At 41.5% G+C, this 23,507-nt stretch overlaps 1 protein-coding gene across 1 annotated transcript in view; it reads left to right on the top strand.

The window, feature by feature from the left end:
* Positions 1-5,799: 5,799 nt before the first annotated feature.
* The window catches only part of LOC306924828 (dolichyl-diphosphooligosaccharide--protein glycosyltransferase subunit STT3B-like), a 74,601-nt gene continuing 56,893 nt past the window's right edge, over positions 5,800-23,507 (top strand). Inside the window, exon 1 of the mRNA XM_079503484.1 lies at positions 5,800-6,387. Within this exon, the coding sequence (XP_079359610.1) occupies positions 6,113-6,387 (275 nt within the window). The 5' untranslated portion in view covers positions 5,800-6,112. The remainder of the gene's footprint in view (positions 6,388-23,507) is intronic.

Here is a 23,507-nt window from a genome sequence, read left to right as displayed (position 1 = left end):
TAGTTGCATATATTGCATACAGTTTTCTGCTCTCGTATTATTACATAGTACACATTGTATGTTGTATTGAGACAAATATTGGTCTGATATTGTGTACCATCTACAGTGACTACTGTGAATATTCCTAAATATGCAGTCGTAATAAAATATGCAATCATAAAATGTGTATATTTTGTTGTCATTTTGTTAGTGCAAATCATTTCTGCAACATTGTATGTGTTTAACATCAGTATCTGTTTTATGAAACAGCTCTGGTAGCTTGGCTTGGTTTAGGGGTCAGTCTCTTTTGAGGGGTTTAGCATTTCACTTCATACTTTGTGTGTAGAATAGACGACAATAGAAGAATTTGGTGATACAAAGAGTGATTTGGTCTAGTCAAACGGGGTTATTATATTAAGTCATATTAGTGACTCAATGTATAATATTTTTTTATTTACACCATGAACAACATAGTTTATGTATGTAAAACGTACAGTGACTGTGTCCACATGACTGTGTTCCCCAGTGATGGGGAGTAATTTTGTCTGAAATTGTGACCCTTGCCCAAACATAAACAACTTGAATGTAGTATTTTCAAGTTTAATGTGCCAACTTGTTGACTCTTTTCAAAACTTCCCCTAGAAAACCCCTGATAGAATTCATACCATGATCGTCTTCATCACTCCTAACGCTATAATATTTTTGTGTAAAGATGCAGAGACACCAAATCTGTACATAATTGGTATATTGTTTATTGACCAGTTGTGACAGAGAGTACCCAAGTCATATATCAGGGTGTCAAAAGTCAGAAATATTGTGTCTATCATTAAAACAATCAGCCCTTAGTGTTCAATAAGTGGTAGCTGGATCTATATTATGCAGAGCTTTAACAATTAATACAGTATCTTCAGGGCTCTTTAGGTCTTTATAAACCGAAAATGCCTATATATTTACCCCAATGCACCCCTTACACTATATTTTACTAGGCCATGACATAAATATATGTATATTTATTGTATATTGTGAAGTTTCACAGCAACTTTGGGTGAGCAAATTATCTAGTGACCTAATTTACCTACTATCCTCAGCCAGGATTGAGAACTATTATGATGATTTAGCCTATTATTTTGACTAAGATGTTAAGATACGGTGTTCCACATCAGATTTCATGCCCTAGGTGTGTGCTTTTTTCCGTACAATACCCCCTAGGGATCAATTTAGTGAGATAATAGGGGGGAAAAACCATGTTTTAACCAGAATGTAATGGTAAATGAGTGGTGGATATGTCACTGAGGTTAATTTGTGTATGTACTCAGAATACCCAATACTCAAAAATGTTGCTGTCCTGTATCTCTGATAGACCATATAGACCATTGGCTGGTGAAATCAGATGGAGGATGCTGTTAGGATGCTGTTAGGGCGCTGTTGGCTCTGTAATTATCTACCCGCCAAGGGGGAATGGTGAAGTATGGGGATCTTTTACCACTACAGAGGTTTGCACAGTTACAAATGGATAGATAATGTCTGAAAAATGATAAAATAACTGAAATTAACAATTATTTCAAATGTAGTTGCAAAATAGTTATTAGTTAATAGTTATTGGTATTGGTTGAATAATGTACTAGTCATAATATAATGTGAGAGAACAACTGAGTGAATGAGTCAAAAGTGCCTGGTGATTGATGGTGAAGGATTTACTATCTATCACTGACGACACTATCTATACAGATCACTGTAGATCTAGAAAACAATAGGCGTTTAGCATCAGAGTTTAGCAACTTTTTCAAGAATATAATCTTAGAAGTAAAAATAATTCCAGGATAATTGATCCGAGTAGATGTTTTTGTATACATCGATAACCCCTGCCTATGTAGGAATTATACGTTTTCTCCACAAAACATCTTATCATTACAAATAAAATAAAAACTCTAAATAATTTGTAATATTGAGCAAAAGCTTGTATACTAGATACAACTATATAGATGTACCTAGACTAGATACTAGATAAAAACCGGCCCCTGCCAGGTTGTGGGCCTCATGATAGCATTTATTTATTTATTTTTGTTGTAGTATTTTTGTTTGTGTTGTGTTTTGTCAAGGTTTTTTTTGTTTTGTCAAGTTTTTGATTTTTGTTTTAGTATTTTTGCTTTTGTGTCATGATATTTGTTGTCCAGTTTTTGTTGTGTCATGCTTTGTCAAGTTTTTTTGTTTTGTCTGCTGTGTAGTTTATTTATTTTGTTTAGTATTTTTTTTTTTTGTGTTGTGTTTTGTCAAGTTTTTGTTTTGTTGTGTTTTGTCCAGTTTTTGATTTTGTCTGCTGTGTAGTTTATTTATTTTGTTTTAGTATTTTGTTTTTGTTTGTTATGTCACGTATTGTCTTGTTTTTCTGCTGTTGTATGATTGTTGTTTGTTTTTGTATCATTTTTGTGTATGTGATGCTGTAAATAGTATTGTTATATAGTTTACAATTTACAATTTAGGCATTTTACCATATGAATCCCCGTAAAATCACATTTTTTCAAAAGATTATCAACATGAATCATACGCTAACTAGTAACCTACCATCAATCCATCAGTGGAATATCTGTATGATGAACCAATACGTATGCACTATAGAGTTCTGTGTCTACATAAGGTGTACTAACAGTCCTAACAATAGGGGCATAATGCTATCTATGGTGCTGAAATCGTTTGCATGACTGGTTGATCAACATCTATAGAAATTCCCCACTAGGTGGATATCATTAACTTTCACTATAATTGAAAACATATACTTATATTTCCCCCACCAAGAGTCGAACTTTGGTCTCATGGCTAGACTCCAAGCATCCTAAACCACTAGACCATATGGGATTATGATGTACTACCTGTAATGTTTGGTTAATAACCTGATCATACAATGTCTGAAGACAATAATTACTGCTTGAACCACTGTTCCCTAAGAGCATAACATAACCATATTGTAATATAATTAGAGAGGACAGATATGTTACATGTAAGAGCCTCATGATGTCTGAAGGATACCAAATAATAGCAGAGAATATTGGATCCATGTAATACTGTAAAAACTGCCAGTTACTGCGTACAGATAATCGTAAACACCTACGGCTCTCATACTATTCTGTATGTTGTGTAATTGTTCACAGATAGGCTACACAGGCTAGATTTATACCGGTCAATATTCAAGCTAAGTATAACCCCCTTCATGTATGTATTGAGCCTATGGGGTAGATCTGAATTACACCCTTTGTGGTTCCGCACATGCACAAGGCAGCCAGATAGGCATACAGTCATCCAAGCATACAGTTAGATAGCATCTCAAGAGTTAAATATCTAATGGGTTCCATTTGGTCCCCACCTGTCTATAATAGACCTATGTTACAGACATATAGAAAAATCAGTTTAGACAGTAAACCACCCCATAGAAAGCCATATAGACAGCCATACTATACTATATACTATACATTCAGGTCCATATACAGTGGGGCATTTGGTTACCATACCACCAATAACATTGAACATTGTAAGCCTGAATTAGTCTAAAAAGTCTAAAGAATAACCAATACAACTAAATAGTTTTTAGTAATTTTGAAGACTTGCTACATTTACTAGCAAAGCATGACCCCTATAATCATAAAGCCTTCATCAAGAGTCCATTTGGTTGCATGCTCATCATGATTTTAGCTGTCTGTGGACCAAAATGAAGTGAACTGAGATCCACTCCCCTAGAGGGCTTGAAACCCCAATGCATTGGGGTGTAGTGGTGTTAACCGGTATTACACCGATGAGATGCTCAAATCCATAGTCTATGGGCCAAAACTGGTATTACACCCCCCTTGGATGGGGGTGTCCTCTGAACCACTGGGACTAAAAAATAAATAGATGAATTGCCCTAGGAGGCTGAAACCCTCTACAGGTCTGTAGTGGCTGTATGAGGAATTACACCTACATTATTAGATCAATAGTCTATGGTCAAAAATGGAATTACACCATAAAATGGACAAATCTGTTAGACAAAAAAGAAAAGCTAGACAGCAGACCAACCTGATGTTTAAACCTGCAGTACCAGCTATACGCCACATTTACACTAGACTACACCTACACATAGTAGACCAACGCCATACACACCCCACCCACACAGTAGACCAACCCCTCTAACTAACCATTGTGCAAACCTTTTCGAACATATTTGCGGCATCTACAGCACCCAAGCTAGTTCAAGCTTTCTTCACTACGAGTTCACACATACATAGGCAGTACAATTGAGAAACCACATTTACACTAAAAGTTCTTGATTTTTTCATTTTTCTCCTTTTCTTTATTTGTTTAAGTTTTTAACTTTTAACTTTTTTGTAACTTTTTAACTAAGTTTTTCTTTTTTTCTTTTTTTTTAAAACTTTTTTCTTGTTTTATGTTTTTGTAAGTGTTTTTCTTTTTTCAAAGTTTTTTTTTTAAGTTTTTTATTTTCTATTTTTATTTTTTCATTTTTTCATTTTTTTTTTGCTTAAATTCATTTTCTTTTTAAAATTTGCATAATTTATCCATACTTTTATTTTTCCATACCCATACTCAATAGTGTACACCTACTGTACACCCACTACTCCAACGTATATATACACCTGGAAATTGCAATGTTAGGGCTAAACCAACACACAAGCTGTGTGTTTTCCTGTCAGCTGTCAGCTGCTGTCATCTGTCACCTGTCACCTGTCACCTGTCATCTGTCACCTGTCACCTGTCACTTTCAAAGAGAAGGGACCCCCCACCCCCATGGCCCCACACACACACACACACACACTGCATACCAACACCTTCAAAGAGAAAGGGACCCCACCCCCGGTTTTAACTCCAACTAATTAACACATTAACACAACAAACAGATGTTTTGAGGAGGGGGGTTTACAACTGCACCTGGCACTTCTAAAAGATAAGGGATCCCCCCACCCCAGATTACAACTGCCACCTGGCAGTTGTAAAAGATAAGGGATCCCCCCACCCCCCTGGCCCCCACCAGAGGTTCATCTAAACTTTCTATTGTTCTATTCACACCTGGAGCCGACATGTCTGTCTGTCTGAGGGACACCCCCCTTCATGAAAAACACGCAGGCAGGGGACATAGAGAGATAGGGAGAGATAGGGACAGATTTAAGCACTTAATGTTATAAAACACTTAAGCTTAACACTTAAGCAAGAACAAAAAGCATGGCAATACATCACATACATAAATAAAACGATTATAATAATAATAATAATAATAATTATAATATAATATGATTTTTATGATATATACAATATGATTATGGAATGTATGGAATGTATGGAATGTATGAAATGTATGGAATGTATGGAATGTATGGAATGTATGGAATGTATGAATAAATTAACATAAATGACTCACTGGCGCCCCCAGTGGCCAAAATGTGCGGTGATCCGGCATATATACTAACTACTGGTGTGGAGTTATTGTTATTACTTTACTCCTGGCTGTCACTTTCACTCTCGTGACACCTTCCGCCTTGTCAATATTTTCTGGTCAAATTCATTTATTTAATTGGCTTGTGCATGTCTAGCCGTCCTGTGTTGTTAATATCCTATACGCTCTCCCTGCTGTCAGTTACTCTAAATCCTCCGCACCTATTGGTGCATCCGCTCGTGACCTGTCACCCGCCACTGTCAGAATGGTGTGACACAATTGGTTGGTTTGGCTGTCGATTAGCGGTCCTCTGCCACAGGATTGGTTCACTCCCAGAGCTGTGGCCCGCCTCGCTGTACCTGTCTGCCTGTGACAGGCTGACAGGCTCTTCCTGCTAACCACTCTGCTCCCGCCCCATCATCATCATCCACTTCCAAGGAAGGAGGAACTAATCTAGCCGCATGTGTCACTAGTATGCTCTGCAAAACCCGGCTGCTATGTGACTCCTTGGGATAACTTTGTGGAATTTCTGGTCGCTGGAAAGTACAGTTGGAAGTCAGGAATACATCTAGCGCCTAGGTACAAGGAGGGGCGCGCAGGGAAGGGGGCGAAAGGCGCTTCAGAAGTGGAGCGTGGCAGCGAAAAGGGGGGGGCTTTCTTTCCCGTGTGTGTGTGTGTGTAGCGGATAGCTTGCTAGCCACAACGGGACTGACGTAGAATATGGCGGAACATCACCCAGTTTCCGACAACAAACACAAATCCCCCGCGAACATCGGGGCGTCCTACTCGGGGAACGGACGCACCAGCACGGCGGTGGCCGGAGAAGGAAGCAGCGGCCCCGGCGGAGGAGCCCCGACGGTCGGTCTGGCGCAGCCTGCCGGCTGGCAGTCTCTGCTGTCTTTCACTATCCTGTTCCTGGCCTGGCTGGCCGGCTTCAGCTCCAGGCTCTTCGCTGTCATTCGCTTCGAGAGCATCATACACGAGTTTGACCCTTGGTGAGTTGTAGAGACACACACACACACACACACACACACACACACACACACACACACACACACACACACACACACACACACACACACACACACAGGCCTACTTTGAGTCGAATCGGTTCATACTACAATTAAGGCTGAATGGATCAGGGCAGGCCATACAAATCGTGACAAGAACAATACATTGTCTTTAATGCTCTGTTGAAAATATCTTGTTCTCATCACCCCCCCCCCCCCTGTTTAACTCCAGCGCTGTCAGATGGTCTGTCATATATTATGTCGTTTTACCCGGCAGCGCCGTATCGTGTAACAGGACAAGTAATCAGGCAGCTTGTGTTGTCATTGGAAGCTGGAGATGGTGGTGGGGGTCTTCAGTTCGCACAATGAATGAGGACAATGGTGACATAACGGTGCCTGGGTGACACTGAAGCGCTGTGTGACTGTGTCGATTGTATAGTGTTAAGTTATAGATGATGATATTCTAGTATAGGTATCCTCTAACTCATTGGTTCTCAAACTTTTTGCCTCCAGTCCCCTCCCCTTTACCGGTGAGTAAAGGGGATCCTGGATTAGTGAGACTACAATATTTCTCTTAGAAAATGTCAAAAGAAAGCCTTAGCGGGTGCTATGATAATCAATGTTTTGAAGAATATAACATTGGATTAAAAGATTTGGAATTGGTACCGTGGCCGCCTGAACAGATTAGTCAAGTTATTTTATATTTGTAACATTACAGATCAGCAGATTTCACAAAAAGTAAATGTCTTATTGAACATAATGGTAAACAAGAAAAAATGACAGTAATACCAGCTTGCCTTGCGGCAAGCTAGCTAAACCCCTACTAGGTTTGTAATAAAAACTGCAGTTTGAAATACCGGTAACCTTAGATAGGTGCTGTGTAGAGCACCGAGTCGGGGAACGATCGATGTTGGAGATCCATGCCCCACCCGGCTATACAATACCCGTTGTACCCGTGTTAGAGTACCCATTCCACCCTACCCTGATAAGTTCCACCCGTCTGTCTGTGTCCCTTTTATGCCCATATATGGATATTTTGGAGTCCTGTGTCAGACTCAGTCGTGCCCGGCCCCAAATATGAAGTGTTGTGATGTCAGAACAGGCCAGCTCCATATATGGAGACATAGGGGTGACCAGGTCCAGAGCACGGGCAGAGGCTTTTGTGCTTATCCGACAGACTCGACACCGGGCGCTGCACTCCCTGTGGAACGTGTGTGTCGCATTTGAAGTCGGTGGGGCGAACGGTTTTCAAGTTACGTGGATTACGTACACAAGTACAGACGTACACACGACACGTACGCAGAGAGACGTGGTGCATTTATAGATGGATATGTATTGCAACTCCTTTGAACACTGTTTCAGAGACGGCGAATTTCATTCTTATTGTATTTATTTTTGAGCGGCGCTAGCCCCTCCTATACACAGGTTTAATGTTTGTCTGTAGTTCAATGTTTGTTTTGTAAACACCATTGACAATGAAGGAAACATTTGTCATAATGTGTCATTTACGTCATTATTGTCTCTTTATTGTTAATGGCATTTAATGTTTGTTTGCACCGTTTGTTTTCCATCACCATTACATCACCTAATCAACATGAGTTAGACTTTAATATATTAGCGCCCCTCACTTCACACGGGTGTGATTTTTATGTTTCAACATTAAAATCTGTAGTTCATTTCTTTGGCCACCATATGGTGTCCTAGCCTTTATAATGTTTAAAGCCACGCCCCCTTTCCCTGGTGGGGTATAAAGAAGAAATTAAGAGCACGCTCCCATTTAGGAAGGAAACGCCTAATTTTTCAGGGTGTTGCATAGACAAGCTTTATAGCAAGCTGGTAAAAATGCATGTTTCCATTTTTGACTTTATTTTACATTACCCACTATTACCATTCTTAATAATAATCATAATTATACTTTTTGACAATAGGTAATTATGTCCATGACGCGACTTGTATGTATCCCACCAGCGTTCCCCTCTGTGATTGGCCAGTTGTCGTTGTGATTGACAGTTCTGGTTTTTACAACTATGCCTAAACGTAACCCTAAACCTGACCTCAGTAAAACTATGCCTAAACTTAACCCAAAAGCTAACCTCAGTAAAACTATACCTAAACCTAACCTTAACCTCAGTAAAACTATGCCTGCCCTGGAGCCAATCAGACGCATGGTAAGGTGGGTCTAACCCAGTGGTTCCCAAACTGTGGTGCACAAGCACCTTCTAGTCTAGGGGGTGCACGACATGAAAAGGCTAATGGTGGTGCTATGTTATTTTAATTATATTATGCCAATATATGCCAAGTATATGCAGAATATAGCCTATGCTGCATATATATGCCATATACAGGTTCATATATGTGGATAAATAGGAAATATGTCTCATTATAGCTTATGCAATTAATATTTACATGTGGGGGGGTGCATCAGCTAGGTCAGGAAGTAACAGGGGGTGCATGACCTAAAAGGTTTGGGAACCGCTGGTCTAACCCATACAAATCTTTTTATTTTGGTTTATTGAAACATAAGGTGTGTGTGTGTGTGTGTGTGTGTGTGTGTGTGTGTGTGTGTGTGTGTGTGTGTGTGTGTGTGTGTGTGTGTGTGTGTGTGTGTGTGTGTGTGTGTGTGTGTGTGTGTGTGTGTGTGTGTGTGTGTGTGTGTGTGTGTGTGTGTGTGTGTGTGTGTGTGTGTGTGTGTGTGTGTGTGTGTGTGTGTGTGTGTGTGTGTGTGTGTGTGTGGTTAGACCACACACGTGTGCGCGTGTGTGGTTAGACCACACACACAAGTTAGGGATAGTAGACTTTAAGCAAGATAAATGAGGACACAGTCACACTAGGCTCATCTGCCAATGGGGTGTTTGATGAGATATTCACTTCCTGGTTGTTTGAATACTGGTCCATGCAATTTGGTTTAAGAAGTGAAATTCAGACATGATGAACCACCTGAGAGTAATCCGGCACTGTGCCTAACCAGAGACGATGCTGTTCTTGCATTGATCATAATTTTGCTTTCCTTCCTTCCAAAGTGTTATATCCAACTTGGCTTCCGCCAGGAAGTGTCAAAGTTAGTTACATCCGACACCAACTGACTGTTGCTTAGCCCAAGTCTGTGTTGCATCATTGTTTATACAATAAAAACACCCAGTAACATTATTATTCTTGCACCAGCATCACGCTTCAAACAACTGGCACGAAGCCACTTTTTTGTCTGCCGTTCAACAAATTGAGAAGGTGAAACTCTGAAGAGGAGAACCCTAGAGGTTTCATGGAGATATAATTTGAATCTAAACTGTATTTAGTTTTTTGTATTATCTGGCCATTGTCACACGCACACACAATAAAACTAAGCCAAAGGCCAGAACTACTGAGTGGAATCTTTTAGATGTCACAACAAGGTAAATCCAAGGTGGGACATCAACCTTCATTTACTTACACTCTGCAGTGTCTGCACTCCAACATCTCACTCAATGTTATTGTAATCGTGTTTAAAGAAGAAATTTACACCCAAGTGTAAATAAAGTGCATAAATGAGTGTGTATATTCCGTACGCTCAATCTCACATGTCATTCTGATTCACCAAAGGTGGCGTACCTGCCTTCATCTCCGTATTGCGGCTGCAGCTAATTTCGCCTCTTTCCCAAGCGCTTCGCCCGGTGTGGCCTTGCGTAATAGAACATCCACACCCATTTCACACCATATAAGGCAACAGTATATATATATGTATATATATACACAGACAATGCCAATATATCTGCATTACTACCAACAGTGGCCGACCAATATTAGTGTTACTCTACTTGACACATGTATGCATGGGCAATGAGCTCAATGGGCCACAAAATTCAGAAAAGCTAAATGGAGAATCTCCTTTAGTTTTATAGATAATAGGAACAGTCTAGTACAAGATCGTTGTTATCCCTCTATGCATGAATTGAAGATAATGGGAAATAGGCTAGTGGTTTGTTCATGAGGACTCACTGATAAAGTGTGTGTCTTGTTTGCTCCAAGGCTGCACTGCAGAAGTGGTAATCAGTTGTGCCACATTACAAGACGCACTTGGAGAATGAGAGTTTTATGCTCTGTAATGAATAGGTGTCCAACCTGCACTGTTGTACATCTGTCTTAAAGGATTATGTTTACCTTGATATCTGCCATACAGGAAAAAGGTGGCTTCAAAGTTTCAAAGCAGAAGGGAAGGGATGCAGACATGGGAGCAAAAATAAAATGTCTGTTTGAAATGGAAGAGGAAAACAATGCCCAGATTGGGCTCCACTGTCTTCATTTATACCAGCTGCCAGCAGAGATCAGATTTTCTTTCACATTGCCATCTCACATTTTCAACATTTTCTGTGGATACATGTGTGGTTTATTTATTTTCAGGTTTGAACAAAAAAAAATAAAAAGCTCAGATCCCTGTTCAAATATAGCACACAAAGACAAAAATCCATTCCAGTCTTTATACACAAATACTGTGTGATTACTGACGATGAATCACGAGAGTAAACATAGTCTCCATGTTCAGTTGTCTGATGCCTTCAGCAGCATGCTCAGCATGTTTGTCATCACAGTTTGTACTGCGGGTCAGCGCCGTTGACATACTGTACTGCCTGAAACCTGAGCCTTGAGTGTCAATAACTGTGCCAGACATTGCTGTTTGTACATGGCAGACAGAGCTTCTGCCCTAACTTGTAGTAATAAGAAGGGAGACACAGTAAATGGACAGGTAGATTCTCTGGAAAGGAAGGAAGGACGGCTGGCTGACATGAGAGCCTGATCAACAGAACCACTGGTTGGGAGAGAGAGACCGCGTTGCGTGCCAGGGCATTTCCTCAACAGAGTTTAGTACAGGATTTGAGCGTTTTTAAATACGTTTTTCACACTTTTAGACCATATCCGTGGTCATTATGGGCATACGTAACAATGGATGCCAAAAAAATGGATACCAAAAGTCCTTAAAAGTCATTTAAATTAATTACGAAAACGTGTAGGCATGCATATTAATGAATCTTGATTCAATTCACCTGTTTGATTCCCATAGAGACACGCAGGGACTACACATTTCACACCCCCAAATGAGACAGCGGCCCCACTTCTGGTCCGTTTCACGGTGTACTGCAGCTGCCAATGCAATCCCTATGAGAGGCATCATAAAATACCCTAATTTCACTGGTTCATTACTGAGGCTGTAGTGATTTTTTTGTGTTCCACTTCCAATAGTGTCCCATATGTTTGATTTGTCCTTTTCAATGTCACATACCTGCCATCTCAATATACATCCCACAATGTACTATAATATACTCAGTTTGTGAAAAGTGCTAGCATTGTAAATCTCAAGTCAAAGTGGTCACACGGTAGGCCTGTACAGTACGTCACGGTTGCATCCCTTGAGGTTTTCAATACCCAGATATATTTGTTGTATTTCGTTTTATATGCTATGCATTTGTTGAAAATGATCTAAACCGCATCTTGCAAGACTAATTATTAATACTAATCTGGAGAATTCACTAGGTAGTTGAAAATGTCAGGATATGACACTCCTCCATTTAGCTGGGTTATTTTCCCATGCAACTATTCAGCCAAGTTAATTATACAACAAGTTGACAACGGTAAAACACACCGTCGGGCGTCGGAGCTCCGCGGTAGGTAGAACATATTAGTAAGCTTGTGACATGTTCAAAATATAGACATAAATAACAAAGTCAGTTGGGATCGGGATGTATTATTGAGAATTCCACTATTCAAAGTCGGCGCTCGTAGCCTCATAAAGGCAGTGACGTCCCTTGGTTCTCTGTCTGCCGTCTCCCCTCTACTCTGTTAACATTATGGGTAACTCATTCAAGTGGTAAATTAAATGTGAAATACATCCTCTATTGAGAAAACAATATGTTGACAAAGATACATTTGGAAACATATTTTTATTCAAATCAATATAGTCTTCAGTTAATTCATATTATTTTAAAAGTAGGCTAACTACAGTTGAATTTCAATGGACTTCTATGGGCTGGCCTGCAGTACACCAGAACGGACCAGAAGTGGGGACGCTGTCTCATTTGGGGGGCGTGAAATTTGTAGTCCCCGTGTGTCTCTATTGCTGCGTCGTCTAAGGATGGGTCCGATTAATCGATAATCGTTCATAGGACCCGAAATCGATTATTAAAATTAATAATCGATAGATCGTTTTTTTTCCCAATGAAAATATCTGTTGGAAAGGCAATATTGTCATCCAAACAGGACAGGGCTATAGGCCTACCAAAGTGTGCCTGGGGTGTGTCTGTATAGCTGCATGACTGAGAGGAGTGTGAGAGTGGAGATTGACTCCAATCAAGATACAGGTTTGTAGGATTTAGCAGGTGTTGGGATTGGGAATTCACCTAATCAGGCCTAGGCTGGGGTTGCTATGGAGATCAATTGGCTCAACACATCTAAAAGATTGAGTTAGTAACCAAATGGACTCTTATTAACTCAAGAGTTAAATTATTGTTAATCTACATTACTTAATTTCCTTGATATGAAAAGAGTTGAAACCAACTGCATTATTGGTGCTGATTGGTAATGGTATCTGATATTATTAACCTGATTGAGACAATTTCCGCAATTGAAGCTTAATCGTTAATATTGAATTATACTATTTTCATTTAGGACACATTTACACATCCCTAGCGTCGTCCTGCAAATACAGCTGCTTCTGATTACAGAACTACTCAGTTTTAATCTCATTCAAGATGACATCCAGACGGTGTATTACTTGTTTGTTGTGTGTAGCAGAGCTACCGTCCCATCGCCTGAAGGGATGCAACGCTCTGATTGTTCAAAAACTCAGACCTGGCGTTTCAAATAAAATGCCCAAATTAACCATTTCACCCCGTCTTTAACGTCCAATGTTGGCTTGGCCCAACTTGGTTTGTCTGTACATGCATGTGTGTATGTCCCCTCAAAAGTAGACCAATGTCACAAAACAGACAGCAAATTCTCTTTCTGCAAATAGTCTCCTTGTGTACTACCGTCTACCAATACCAAGAATTGTCACTGAAAGTCATGGAGAGTGTGAAAGTTGTTCGTGAGTGTATGGCCCCTTAATTGATGTATTTGTATTGCTCTGGAGTGGATATTCACATACAGCCTATTGGCTTATCAATTGATTGAATGACGACACCCAGTTATGTTCCACCTATTTAAGGATTTCAAGGCCATACCCATGTAACTTGAGAAAGCCCGGAGGGGCGAAACGTTGTTGTATTTATAGGTTGTAATAAAAAAGACGGGGAGCAGATATATCGTGTGCGGACATTCCACTTTTTTTCTTCATTCAGTTTTTTTTTTGGGTCCAGCACCGTATTCTGAAAACTGGGATGTGCATATCGTTTTCCTGCTTTACGAGTGTGAAAGTTGTTATCATAATTGACAATGATAAAAATGTAGCTAATCTCGTATACACTAGTAGTATTCTCATGTTGCATTTTTGTATGTATAGATGAAGTATTTATAAAGGTATGTGATTTGTCAATGCAGCCAGGTGTGATGCCTTGACATCTGGGTTTCCCCTGTGAAATATAATTGCGCTTGTTACTGAACGTCACATTGTGGTTTTAGGCAGCGTCTCTCACAAACGCCTAGTGAGAAAGTCAGATTGGGTTTTAGTTCAGTTTCGATAGCTTTTGAAATTTATATTTTTCTCTGATTTTTTTTATTTTTCCATTCAAACACATTATATTATGACAATATTGTCTGCCTTTAATTCTTTTCCTGCTTGCTTGTCCTACTTACTTATATCCCCATTCCATCTCAAGTCAACCCCAATGCACATTCAGGTTAGATTTATATATATATTTTATATAGCAAACCTTGAGAAATCTTTGTTTTTGTCCGTGTCTGAAATAAGTATTTTATCTGTGACTTGTGTTTCACTAGGTAATTCTCTCTTCTGTATTTGTGGAATATCTCCGTTGCTCAGTCTACAAGAAGATGAAATCTGATGTTGGATTACATAACGGCACAGGGATAGATGAAACAAGCTCTTCTAAGCTTACATGGTGCTGAATCTGTATGAAAAGTGTGTGATTTATCAGACGACAGAAGTCGAGGTGCGACAACGCAAGCGTATTTACGTGAGCGCGATCCTGTGAATTTGTTGCGCGCATGCTCGTTACGTGCACACGCCCGTGACTCACCAGACCTGGATTCTGTTTAGTTGATTTTTTTTACGCTTGCGTTGTTGCGCCCCTCTTGAGCAGACCTGTGTTGATCCAGGCAACAACGCCTGCGTTCCTCGCTTCACGTTTGCAAGGCCCTTAAAGGTGCTAGAGTGCCCAGCAGATGGGCAGATTTTACTCTGAAGAGCCCTGCCTTCCACACATAATGGAATAGAGTTTTGTTGGGCCGTAAACAATGGCCTAACAATGGCCCTGTCAAAAATACATTATAGCGATCCGATTTTAAATAAAATACCTTCGTCATGGGCCTCCTACGGGTGTAATTCTAAAGACGTCCGGAGACGTCTGGGGCCCAAAACCTGTTAAGAGCCACAAGGTATCAAGTAGGCCTCATACTACTCTAATTCGCTAAGAAGAGACCTTTTGGTTTGATTTCATGCATTAGCTGACCTACCTAAAGAGTGATGTTTAACACACAGGAAGGATGGAGATATAACATGCCTGCAGAAATTGTATCTTCAGGATGTGGTTTTATCAGATGGAGGGCACCCTGGGCAAGACCTACGCTGAAAAGACTATCAGCGGAAGTGGCGGAAGTGTTGCGTGTAAGATAACTACGTCACGCGGTGCGGCTGTGTTTACTAGTCCCCACCGAAACAAGGAAATGACGTTGATGCTTTACAAATCAGTTCACATTCTCCGCGAATGAAACAAGTGTTGTGATTGGTCGGGAAAATATCGTATCCGGGGGAAATACATCTGATGGATGTTCCGGAGGATACGTCCGCCGATAGCTTCTTTGCCTTACGTTGTGACCAGGCTCTTCTTTTCGCAGATAAGTGAGCCTGGGACCGAGGCTAGATGGAGGGAGGCCTGCATGACTTATTTCCTGCCTTCCTCAGCCATCTACTCTACTCTCTCACTACCACCATTTGGATTCATTCATCTTTTAACTTGCACTACTACTCTAACATTTGGCTGACCTCTGCAGCTACAGGTGGTGGTGTGTGACTGAGAGGATAGAGGTAACACTTCAGGAAACATAATGCACAGGTAGTAGCCCCCCAACGTGCACGCGCATTCACGCGCACACACAACTCAGAATCTCACCTAGCTGATTTTCCATACCCCCTATTTTTTCCCCTCTGTAAAACTTGACACATTGGACGAAAATGTTTTCTGAATAACATTTATTTTTGTATTTCTATTTCTCAATAGAGAGTGCTGACAGTGTCCCTCTATGCTGCGAGTGTTTGTGTTTCACGGTTGAAAAGGAAGCGAGTGTGAGCTCGGCTTTTCTTTTCACCTTTATGTACTGTAGATGGCGAAAGTGCAGTGACGGAGGCATGCGTACAAGCTCTGAATCCTCTTCGGTAGAGAAAGTGCCACTGCCAGGAATTTTACTTCAGTCCATGTGACTTTAGAGAGTGACTTATACTTTCTGTTCTCCTCTGTGCAGGGTTAGGGTTTTGTTGTTTGTTTTTTTTCTTCTTTCGTATGAATTCCATGGATGACTGACTTAATCAGACCAGCAACCATTCAACGTCATTGCGTTTGGACTTTTTCCACATTCCATATATAGTGGGATGTCTGGTGTTTCCCTCACCAGTTTGCTCCATCTCTCTGTTTTCCCATTACCAGTTTTCTTAGCTCTTTCCCTTGTTCCAGCTGCTGGAGGCAGCCATTAGTCCTGTCACAATTATTACATAATCATCTAATCGTGATCATTCTTTGCATAATCGTTTCTATGTTGACATGGAAACAATTAAAGAGGGCAGTGAAACAATCTCTATTTGATTTGACTGCTCTTTCCTGCACAGTTATGACATGTTAAGTGCAGGAATTTGACATGGACAGGATCACAGAACTCGTATTTGACTCTAAATGGTAAATGGTAAATGGTGCATTTATATAGCGCCTTTTATCCAAGGCGCTTTACATAGCTTGTGCATCAATTCACCCATTCACACACACATTCATACACCAATGGCGGCAGAAACCATGCAAGGCACTAGCCAGCACATCAGGAGCAATTTGGGGTTCAGTGTCTTGCTCAAGGACACTTCGACACTAACTCTGGGGGAGCCCGGGTTCGAACAGGCAACCTTGCAGTTACCATCCAGCCACTCTACCCCTGAGCCACCGCCACTGCCCGCCCGCCGCCGACTCTGTGATGGGATACAGTATCTCAAATGCCTGGATTAGTGCTCTCCTTCCTGGATTAGGATCAAGTCCACCTGACTGACACCAGGCACAAATAAACAAGTTTCCTGGTATCTTGTATGCTGGAATCGATTTCATTCTATTTCTATCAGATTCAGCGTCTGGTGAGGGTGTCTAGATGGGCACAGATTGTCAGCCACTATCATAAACCAGTGTGCATGGCAAGTGCCTGTCTGTTCCCACACCAGGCTAGTAGTGTTGTATAGTTGTCACAAAGCAGAATGCTTGATCACAGTGATTGAGTAGTCCAGTCTATGGCCTGGAGTTGTTCTATGTTTCTCATTATTAAAATGCTTCAGTACTCCGACCTCAAAGCTTTTCTTTTACAGTACTATTTTCTGCGCATTGAAAGCATGATTCTCATTCCTCCACAAACGTACTGGCATACTGGGCAGTTAACACAGGTGGGCCTCAACCTTAACTATGCACATGGATTTGCTATCAAAATAGCATTTTAAAAGACATAAGCTTATATTTGTAGTTTGCCTTTGTGTATCGAAGGAAGCTTGACTAAATTAGCCTGGCTAATAAGCCAGACTCAAATCACACTGTCGTGTGGTATTTGAGTCTGGAGATGCTGTGTATGGATCTTGTTTCCCGGGGGGCGGGTTCAAACATTTTCTCTTTGACGCAATTGGTCAGAGCTACTGTCAGTCAAAGGTCTCAAGCATTGAATGTCAATGTACCAAAGCCCGCCCATATTGCATGCCGTGTCCCGATTGGCCACACCAGTTCTCTGGTGTAGGAAATGGGCGTACAATTGAGCCTCTCCAGACCGTAATCCGCCGGCAGGCAATTTTTTTTTGCCAACGGCTGATTCGGTCTGGCTTATTAGCCAGGCTATGACTAAATGACCTTGCATACTGCTGCTAAGTAACGCATGGCTTTCCACTTTCACTTGTATACTGTACATATTCACGGTCACCTTGCTGCCCCATGCAGTACAACCAAAACCTTTTCTAGTGGGCCATTGAGCAGCTCCAGTGGATCAGCTGAGAGGTCCGTTCTGGACTCGAGGGTACCTGAACAGTAGCTGAGTGGAGGACAAACATTACTCATTCGCCTTCCACAGAAATTCTGTTCTGGGATTTGAGATGATGTCCTGTCCTTTGGCTGACATGGATTATGCTTTTCATGCTAGCTGTAGCTGTTTCTTGGTATTTTGCTCTACATTCGATATGTCCAGTTTTTATTTGTCTCTGTAAACACCACACTCCCCTATGTGTACATGTTGTTTTCTTTTTTTTTTACCATTGAAAATGTACAGAAAATAAACAAATATTCCAGTGGGGAAACTACTGTACTTTCCTCATAACCGATGCAGAGATGCTTGCTGTCTGCAGGATATCACTGGCTGCTTTAGTGGAATGAGTCAGTCAGAGCCCCTCTCCAGTCTCCGTCTCTGCCTCTGGGCTCGGTACTGTGGGTCAGTTCTACTGTACACATGAGCAGAGATCAGGAGAAAGCTGAGTTGGTCGATTATTTCCTTTTTGTGAGGCTTACAGAATACAGCCTGCCTCCGAGACAACTGAAACGACAAAATAAATGGATTTCTATTCTGTGCTTTTCACCATAGGCACAATTTTCTCTAGTTGTGTCTATTTGAGTGTGAAAATAAAACATGAACACTCAACTATTTATTAAATATATACTATAATTATATTATTAAGTATACATTTTATTTGGATCATATGCAATGTTTTGATCTACAGTACATCATTTTTATCTCATTTGTAAATTCTAGTTTTGCTGTAGATGGTAAAACCCATGCCTGCTGCCTCAAATGCGACTCATTATTTGTATAAGTTCCATTTCCCTGTTCTAGCCATCAGGGGGAACTGACAAAGCAGACTGCAGGTTTACAAAGCCATGCAGAAGGCAATTAAACTGGATGACTGACGGATCTAACTACAAGTAGGCCTATCTCAAACTCAATTTGAAACAAATGTTTCATGTGCTGGCAGATTGTTCCACTTGATTGAAGAGTGTCACCTATTACAATTATAATCCACCTGCGTGCTACTGGGAATTAGACGAGTGCTGTTTGTTTCTGTGTGTCGTGCTGTGAACAAGTGGTAGGGATTTGTCATGGTTCATTTGAAGAGTAAACAGATGTAACCTGGTTGGCTGCCAGCTTGTTTTCACACTCTCTTTAACTCTGTCTTTCCTCTCTCACTCTCTCTTGCTGAGATCCTAAGTCCTATCATTTTCTCGCTCGACATGTTGCATAAACAAGACCGATCAGTTCAAATCTCTGTTATCTCCTCAGGGTTTATGTTGCTAGGCTTAACACGTACACATTATCCATAAGCACACACAAACCAACAACGTGTTGGCTCAGGTAAAAAAGAAATCACTGCTTCGTAATAGGCAAGACGCCTCAAGGGCAGCAGCTAGCATAACGCTAGCGGCAACCAGGAGTTTGCTCATCCAAAGCAAACACCAGTGTATGCTACATTACTTGTCTAATTACACGGCAATTACAAAGTTTTATTGCAAATTTAAATAAGCAATCTCGATCTGTAACTGTGGAAGCTGATGTGTTTATTTCTTGATTAGATCATATCACCATGATGCCATGCGGCTAATGGGAGCGCAATGTGTTTGTCATATCACATTTGTCACAGTTTCAACAACAATAGCCCCCTTTTCCTCCAGGGGCTAAGTAGGCCGGGGATGGATGATACCAACCAACTATCAATACCTCCATGAAAAATATTATACTACTGAATGAACACCCCAGCTGAGAAATGGTCTCATTGGCCCAGGATTAACAGATGTTATTTGAGATGAATATGTTTATGCTGAAAGAGTACTTAGTAGCTCCTTTGGTCTTGCAGTTGGAAAACAACTTAACAATATCCTTCCCCAGCGCTGTGCTGTGTTTCCTTGTTATTTGTCTCTGTGGCTGCTCTCCAAAGCTCCACATGACTGGTCTACTACTAAAAGAGGAGAGGATGGCCCAGGCGGCTGGCGTAGCCGTCTGGGCACCTATAGGCTGGTAATCCAGCCTGACCGCATGTCACGGGTTCAAGTCCCGATCCCGACAAGCTTTGCTGCGTGTCACCCCCCCCATCTCTCGCCCCATTTCCTGTCAGACTACTGTAATCTATCAAAGAGAGAGGATGAGCGTACACTATAGGGCTGTCATGTATGGATTGTTTCTTACCACTGAATAGCGGAAGATCCCGGCTGTTAACCTGCACCACCCGTACCCCTCCCATGCAGCTGAAGTGAGGTTTATAGTTTCTTTATGTGCAGCAAAAATAGCAGACCTACAAACTCACGACACACTGCAATGATAAGTGAGCTTGTAGATCTGCTAATAATTCTAGCACTGCCCTCACATGCTTGAAATTGGCTGAATTCAGGAAGGGGACCGGCCCTTGCTATTCAATCACGCTGGTCACACCAAGGCAGAACTGCCAAAAGTGCCAATCAAACCCCACGGTGCACACTGCACACACAACCCCTGTAAGTAACGCGGTTATTTTCTCAGCCTTAGCGTGCACCCCTACTGCCCCACCAAAATGTTATTCTCCTAATTAAACGAACAAACGCTTCTCACAGCTGATTAATCTTTTTACATGACTACAGTTGGAGTTGACAAAACATGTGATGATGCAAAAAAGGTCATTACAAACACATATTTTTGATATATTCAATAAAAAATAAAAATGCCATTTCATAAATCTTTCTCCATATTTAATTAATATGGACTCCCTGTCATTACTTTTCTTTGTTGGTAAGGCATTACTAAGCGTTCACCAGCCATTAGGTTGCTGGTATAGAGCGTCGCAGTCCCGCCCCCTCGAGAGACCCGGAAAAGAATTCCCTGTTCATTTTCCTCAGACTTTTCAAAAAGTATTTATTTAAAAACGACAAAGCCAACTCGAGTAGTGACAAATCATGACAATAAACACAATGTTTTGGGCTGATCAAATAATTAGAAGGAAAAAAAGACACTTTGTTTTGTTTTTCTTCTTACAAATTATTTGATCGGCCCAAAACATTGTGTTTATTGTCATGATGTGTCACAACTCGAGTAGGCTTTGTCCGCGGCGTAAACGTCTTTAAATAAATACTTTTTGAAAAGTCTGAGGAAAATGAACGGGAATTCTTTTCCGGGTCTCTCGTTGCCATGAAAGGGGGCGGGACTGCGACGCTCTATATAGGCTGTCAATTCAAATTGGCCTAAGGCTGATTATTGAAGGGAAGATATCTCTTTGTTGTAGCCCTGTCAGATGCCTCTCCTATTGCTGTTTCTCTCTGTTGTTCATGGTCACCCCTCTCTCTCTCTCTCTCTGTCTCTGTCTCTGTCTCTGTCTCTGTCTCTGTCTCTGTCTCTGTCTCTGTCTCTGTCTCTCTCTCTCTCTCTCTCTCTCTGTCTCTCTCTGTCTCTGGGCCACCTGTCCTGGCCTCTCTCCTCCATGGAGAGAGAACTAGAGCCTTTGCTTTAATGTCTTAAGGAGTTCTATGTATGTTGTCTCATGTCCAGATAAAAAGATTAGAAGAGTGTGAATAAGTAGATTTATATGCAACTGATTGGATACTCCTGGATCCTGTCTTGCTCTGGTTCATGGAGCCTGTAATGTGGGGGATAGCCAAGTCCTGTAAGCTTCTTCTGTATCCACTAAAGACTCAAGACTCAAGAGTGTTAGTTATATGGTAAACAAAATAATATTTTCTAGCTATTTTCTTTAGTTAGCAATAAGGAGTATTATTTGTATTTCATTGCTGAGTTGGTTTCTTAAATTCATTGCCTTGCCTTAGTTTCCATATCTTTCAACTTGCAGCCCTATGTACTGTGTTTCGGTGAACCCAACCAACGGCAGATTGTGAGGGCATCCCCAAGACGCAAGCAGAAGCTAGCTTTGAAGTTGTTTCACTAGACCACGGAGTGATTTTCAGTTTGAGATGCAAAAGACAAATACAGTACTGGACCCTGAGGCATTGAAACATTGCCTCTTTCATCATGTGATCACAAACCATAGCCAGACCTGTGACCTCTAATTTAAGAAACGGGACTGTAGGCTTTTCTGTGACACACTGCCGTTCTATTCATAAATTATTCATAGAACATATTTCCATCACTATTTCATATTTCTTTCTGAACGTGACCGGATCGGCTCCTATGTTACAGGGAATTTTGTACTGGGTTTCATCATGCTCGTACACCGTAAAATCCTCAATCTCCCGAGAGTGTATAAATGGACCGTTAGGGTCAATTTGATTGCATTTGTACACTCTCAGAGTAAAATGAACACAGAGGATTTTACTGTGTAGCCCTCGCTGCTGATGACTCAGCAGGGAAGCTAGTTGCAAAGCCCTGCAGCAGCCTAGCCCTGTTTAGCTGTCAACAGCCTGTTTATTCAGTCTGTGTGTATACAGCAGTGATTTTCACAGCCATACCTCTCTGTCATATATTATTCAGTAATTTTTTACCTCAGACTGAATCTGCCAAGAAAGGAGTCGACGGAGAATCAGGCGAGGAGAACAAACAGAGATGCAGTGTACTAGAGGCCTGGGCGACACAACGGTAGCCGGTGAGCTCACACTTATGCTGCCAGACTTTTACGACCCAGAAACAGACCAAACGCATCAGCCTCAATGGAACGATCGGTCACATCTGCAACGCTAAGTAACCAAGACAAGGCCAGCCATCAGCGCTCCTCTGTAATCCCGGCTCAAATGAATTTTATGATCAGAAACCCTCTAGGGCTAGTAGTAATCTTGACGGGTTCCCTAGTGTTCCTAATAGAGCTAGATTAAAAGGTCAGCAGCCAGTCGCCCCCAGCACACGAGCACAGTACACAGACCGGACACCTGCACTACCTTTTCATACTACATCATTGAGTTTATTAGTGCCTGACCAATATATCGTCCAGACAGATATCGACCAGTGTTTTTTGATGACATCATCACTTTCAACCTAGCCTGGCCCAGCCAGCGTGATTTCTAGGCCTAGAGGGGCAGGTGCCGCTGGGATCACGGCGGTGGATCCTATTGGTTCACCGATCTGAGCGCCCGCCCCCTCCTCCCCTCCCCTCCCGGGTAGAAAACAGCAGAGAATACTGAAGTCACCAAATTTGGAGCGACGCCCCTCTGCACTGTAGTTCACTTCTTCTAGACCAGGAAATGTGGCTCGTTTGCCCAGGCTTTTCTTTTTCTTGTGAAAACGAAACGCCTGCAGTCTCCGAGGCTACTTTCAAGTTTCAACCTTGCATCCCTGCTCATTATAGGCAATCTACAAGCTCACAACACGCAATGTTGCGACGTTTGTAGATGGGATATTTTTGTAAATGTGTGAATAGGGCTTTTATCTATCAAAAAGTTGTTTATTTTTGAGGGGTGCTAGCCCCTCCTATGCACAGCTTTGTGTGCATCATATGCGTGTCTGTCCGTTTGAGCACGGAATGTGCTCAGCTGATTGGCTGAGCACGGAATGTGTCACTTCACACAAGTGTGACTTTTACTTACTGTATGGGCACGCATTTCAATAATTTGAAAAAGGGCTCAGGGGTAGAGTGGCTGGATGGTAACCGCAAGGTTGCCAGTTCGAACCCGGGCTCCCCCAGAGTTAGTGTCGAAGTGTCCTTGAGCAAGACACTGAACCCCAAATTGCTCCTGATTTGCTGGTTGGTGCCTTCCATGGTTTCCGCCGCCATTGGTGTATGAATGTGTGTGTGTGGGTGAATGTAATGCACAATCTATGTAAAGCGCCTTGGATAAAGGCGC

The sequence above is a fragment of the Electrona antarctica genome (assembly GCF_951216825.1).
Source record: "Electrona antarctica genome assembly, chromosome: 6".
NCBI classification, from domain to species: domain Eukaryota; kingdom Metazoa; phylum Chordata; class Actinopteri; order Myctophiformes; family Myctophidae; genus Electrona; species Electrona antarctica.
This window is presented reverse-complemented; position numbering and strand designations above follow the sequence as displayed.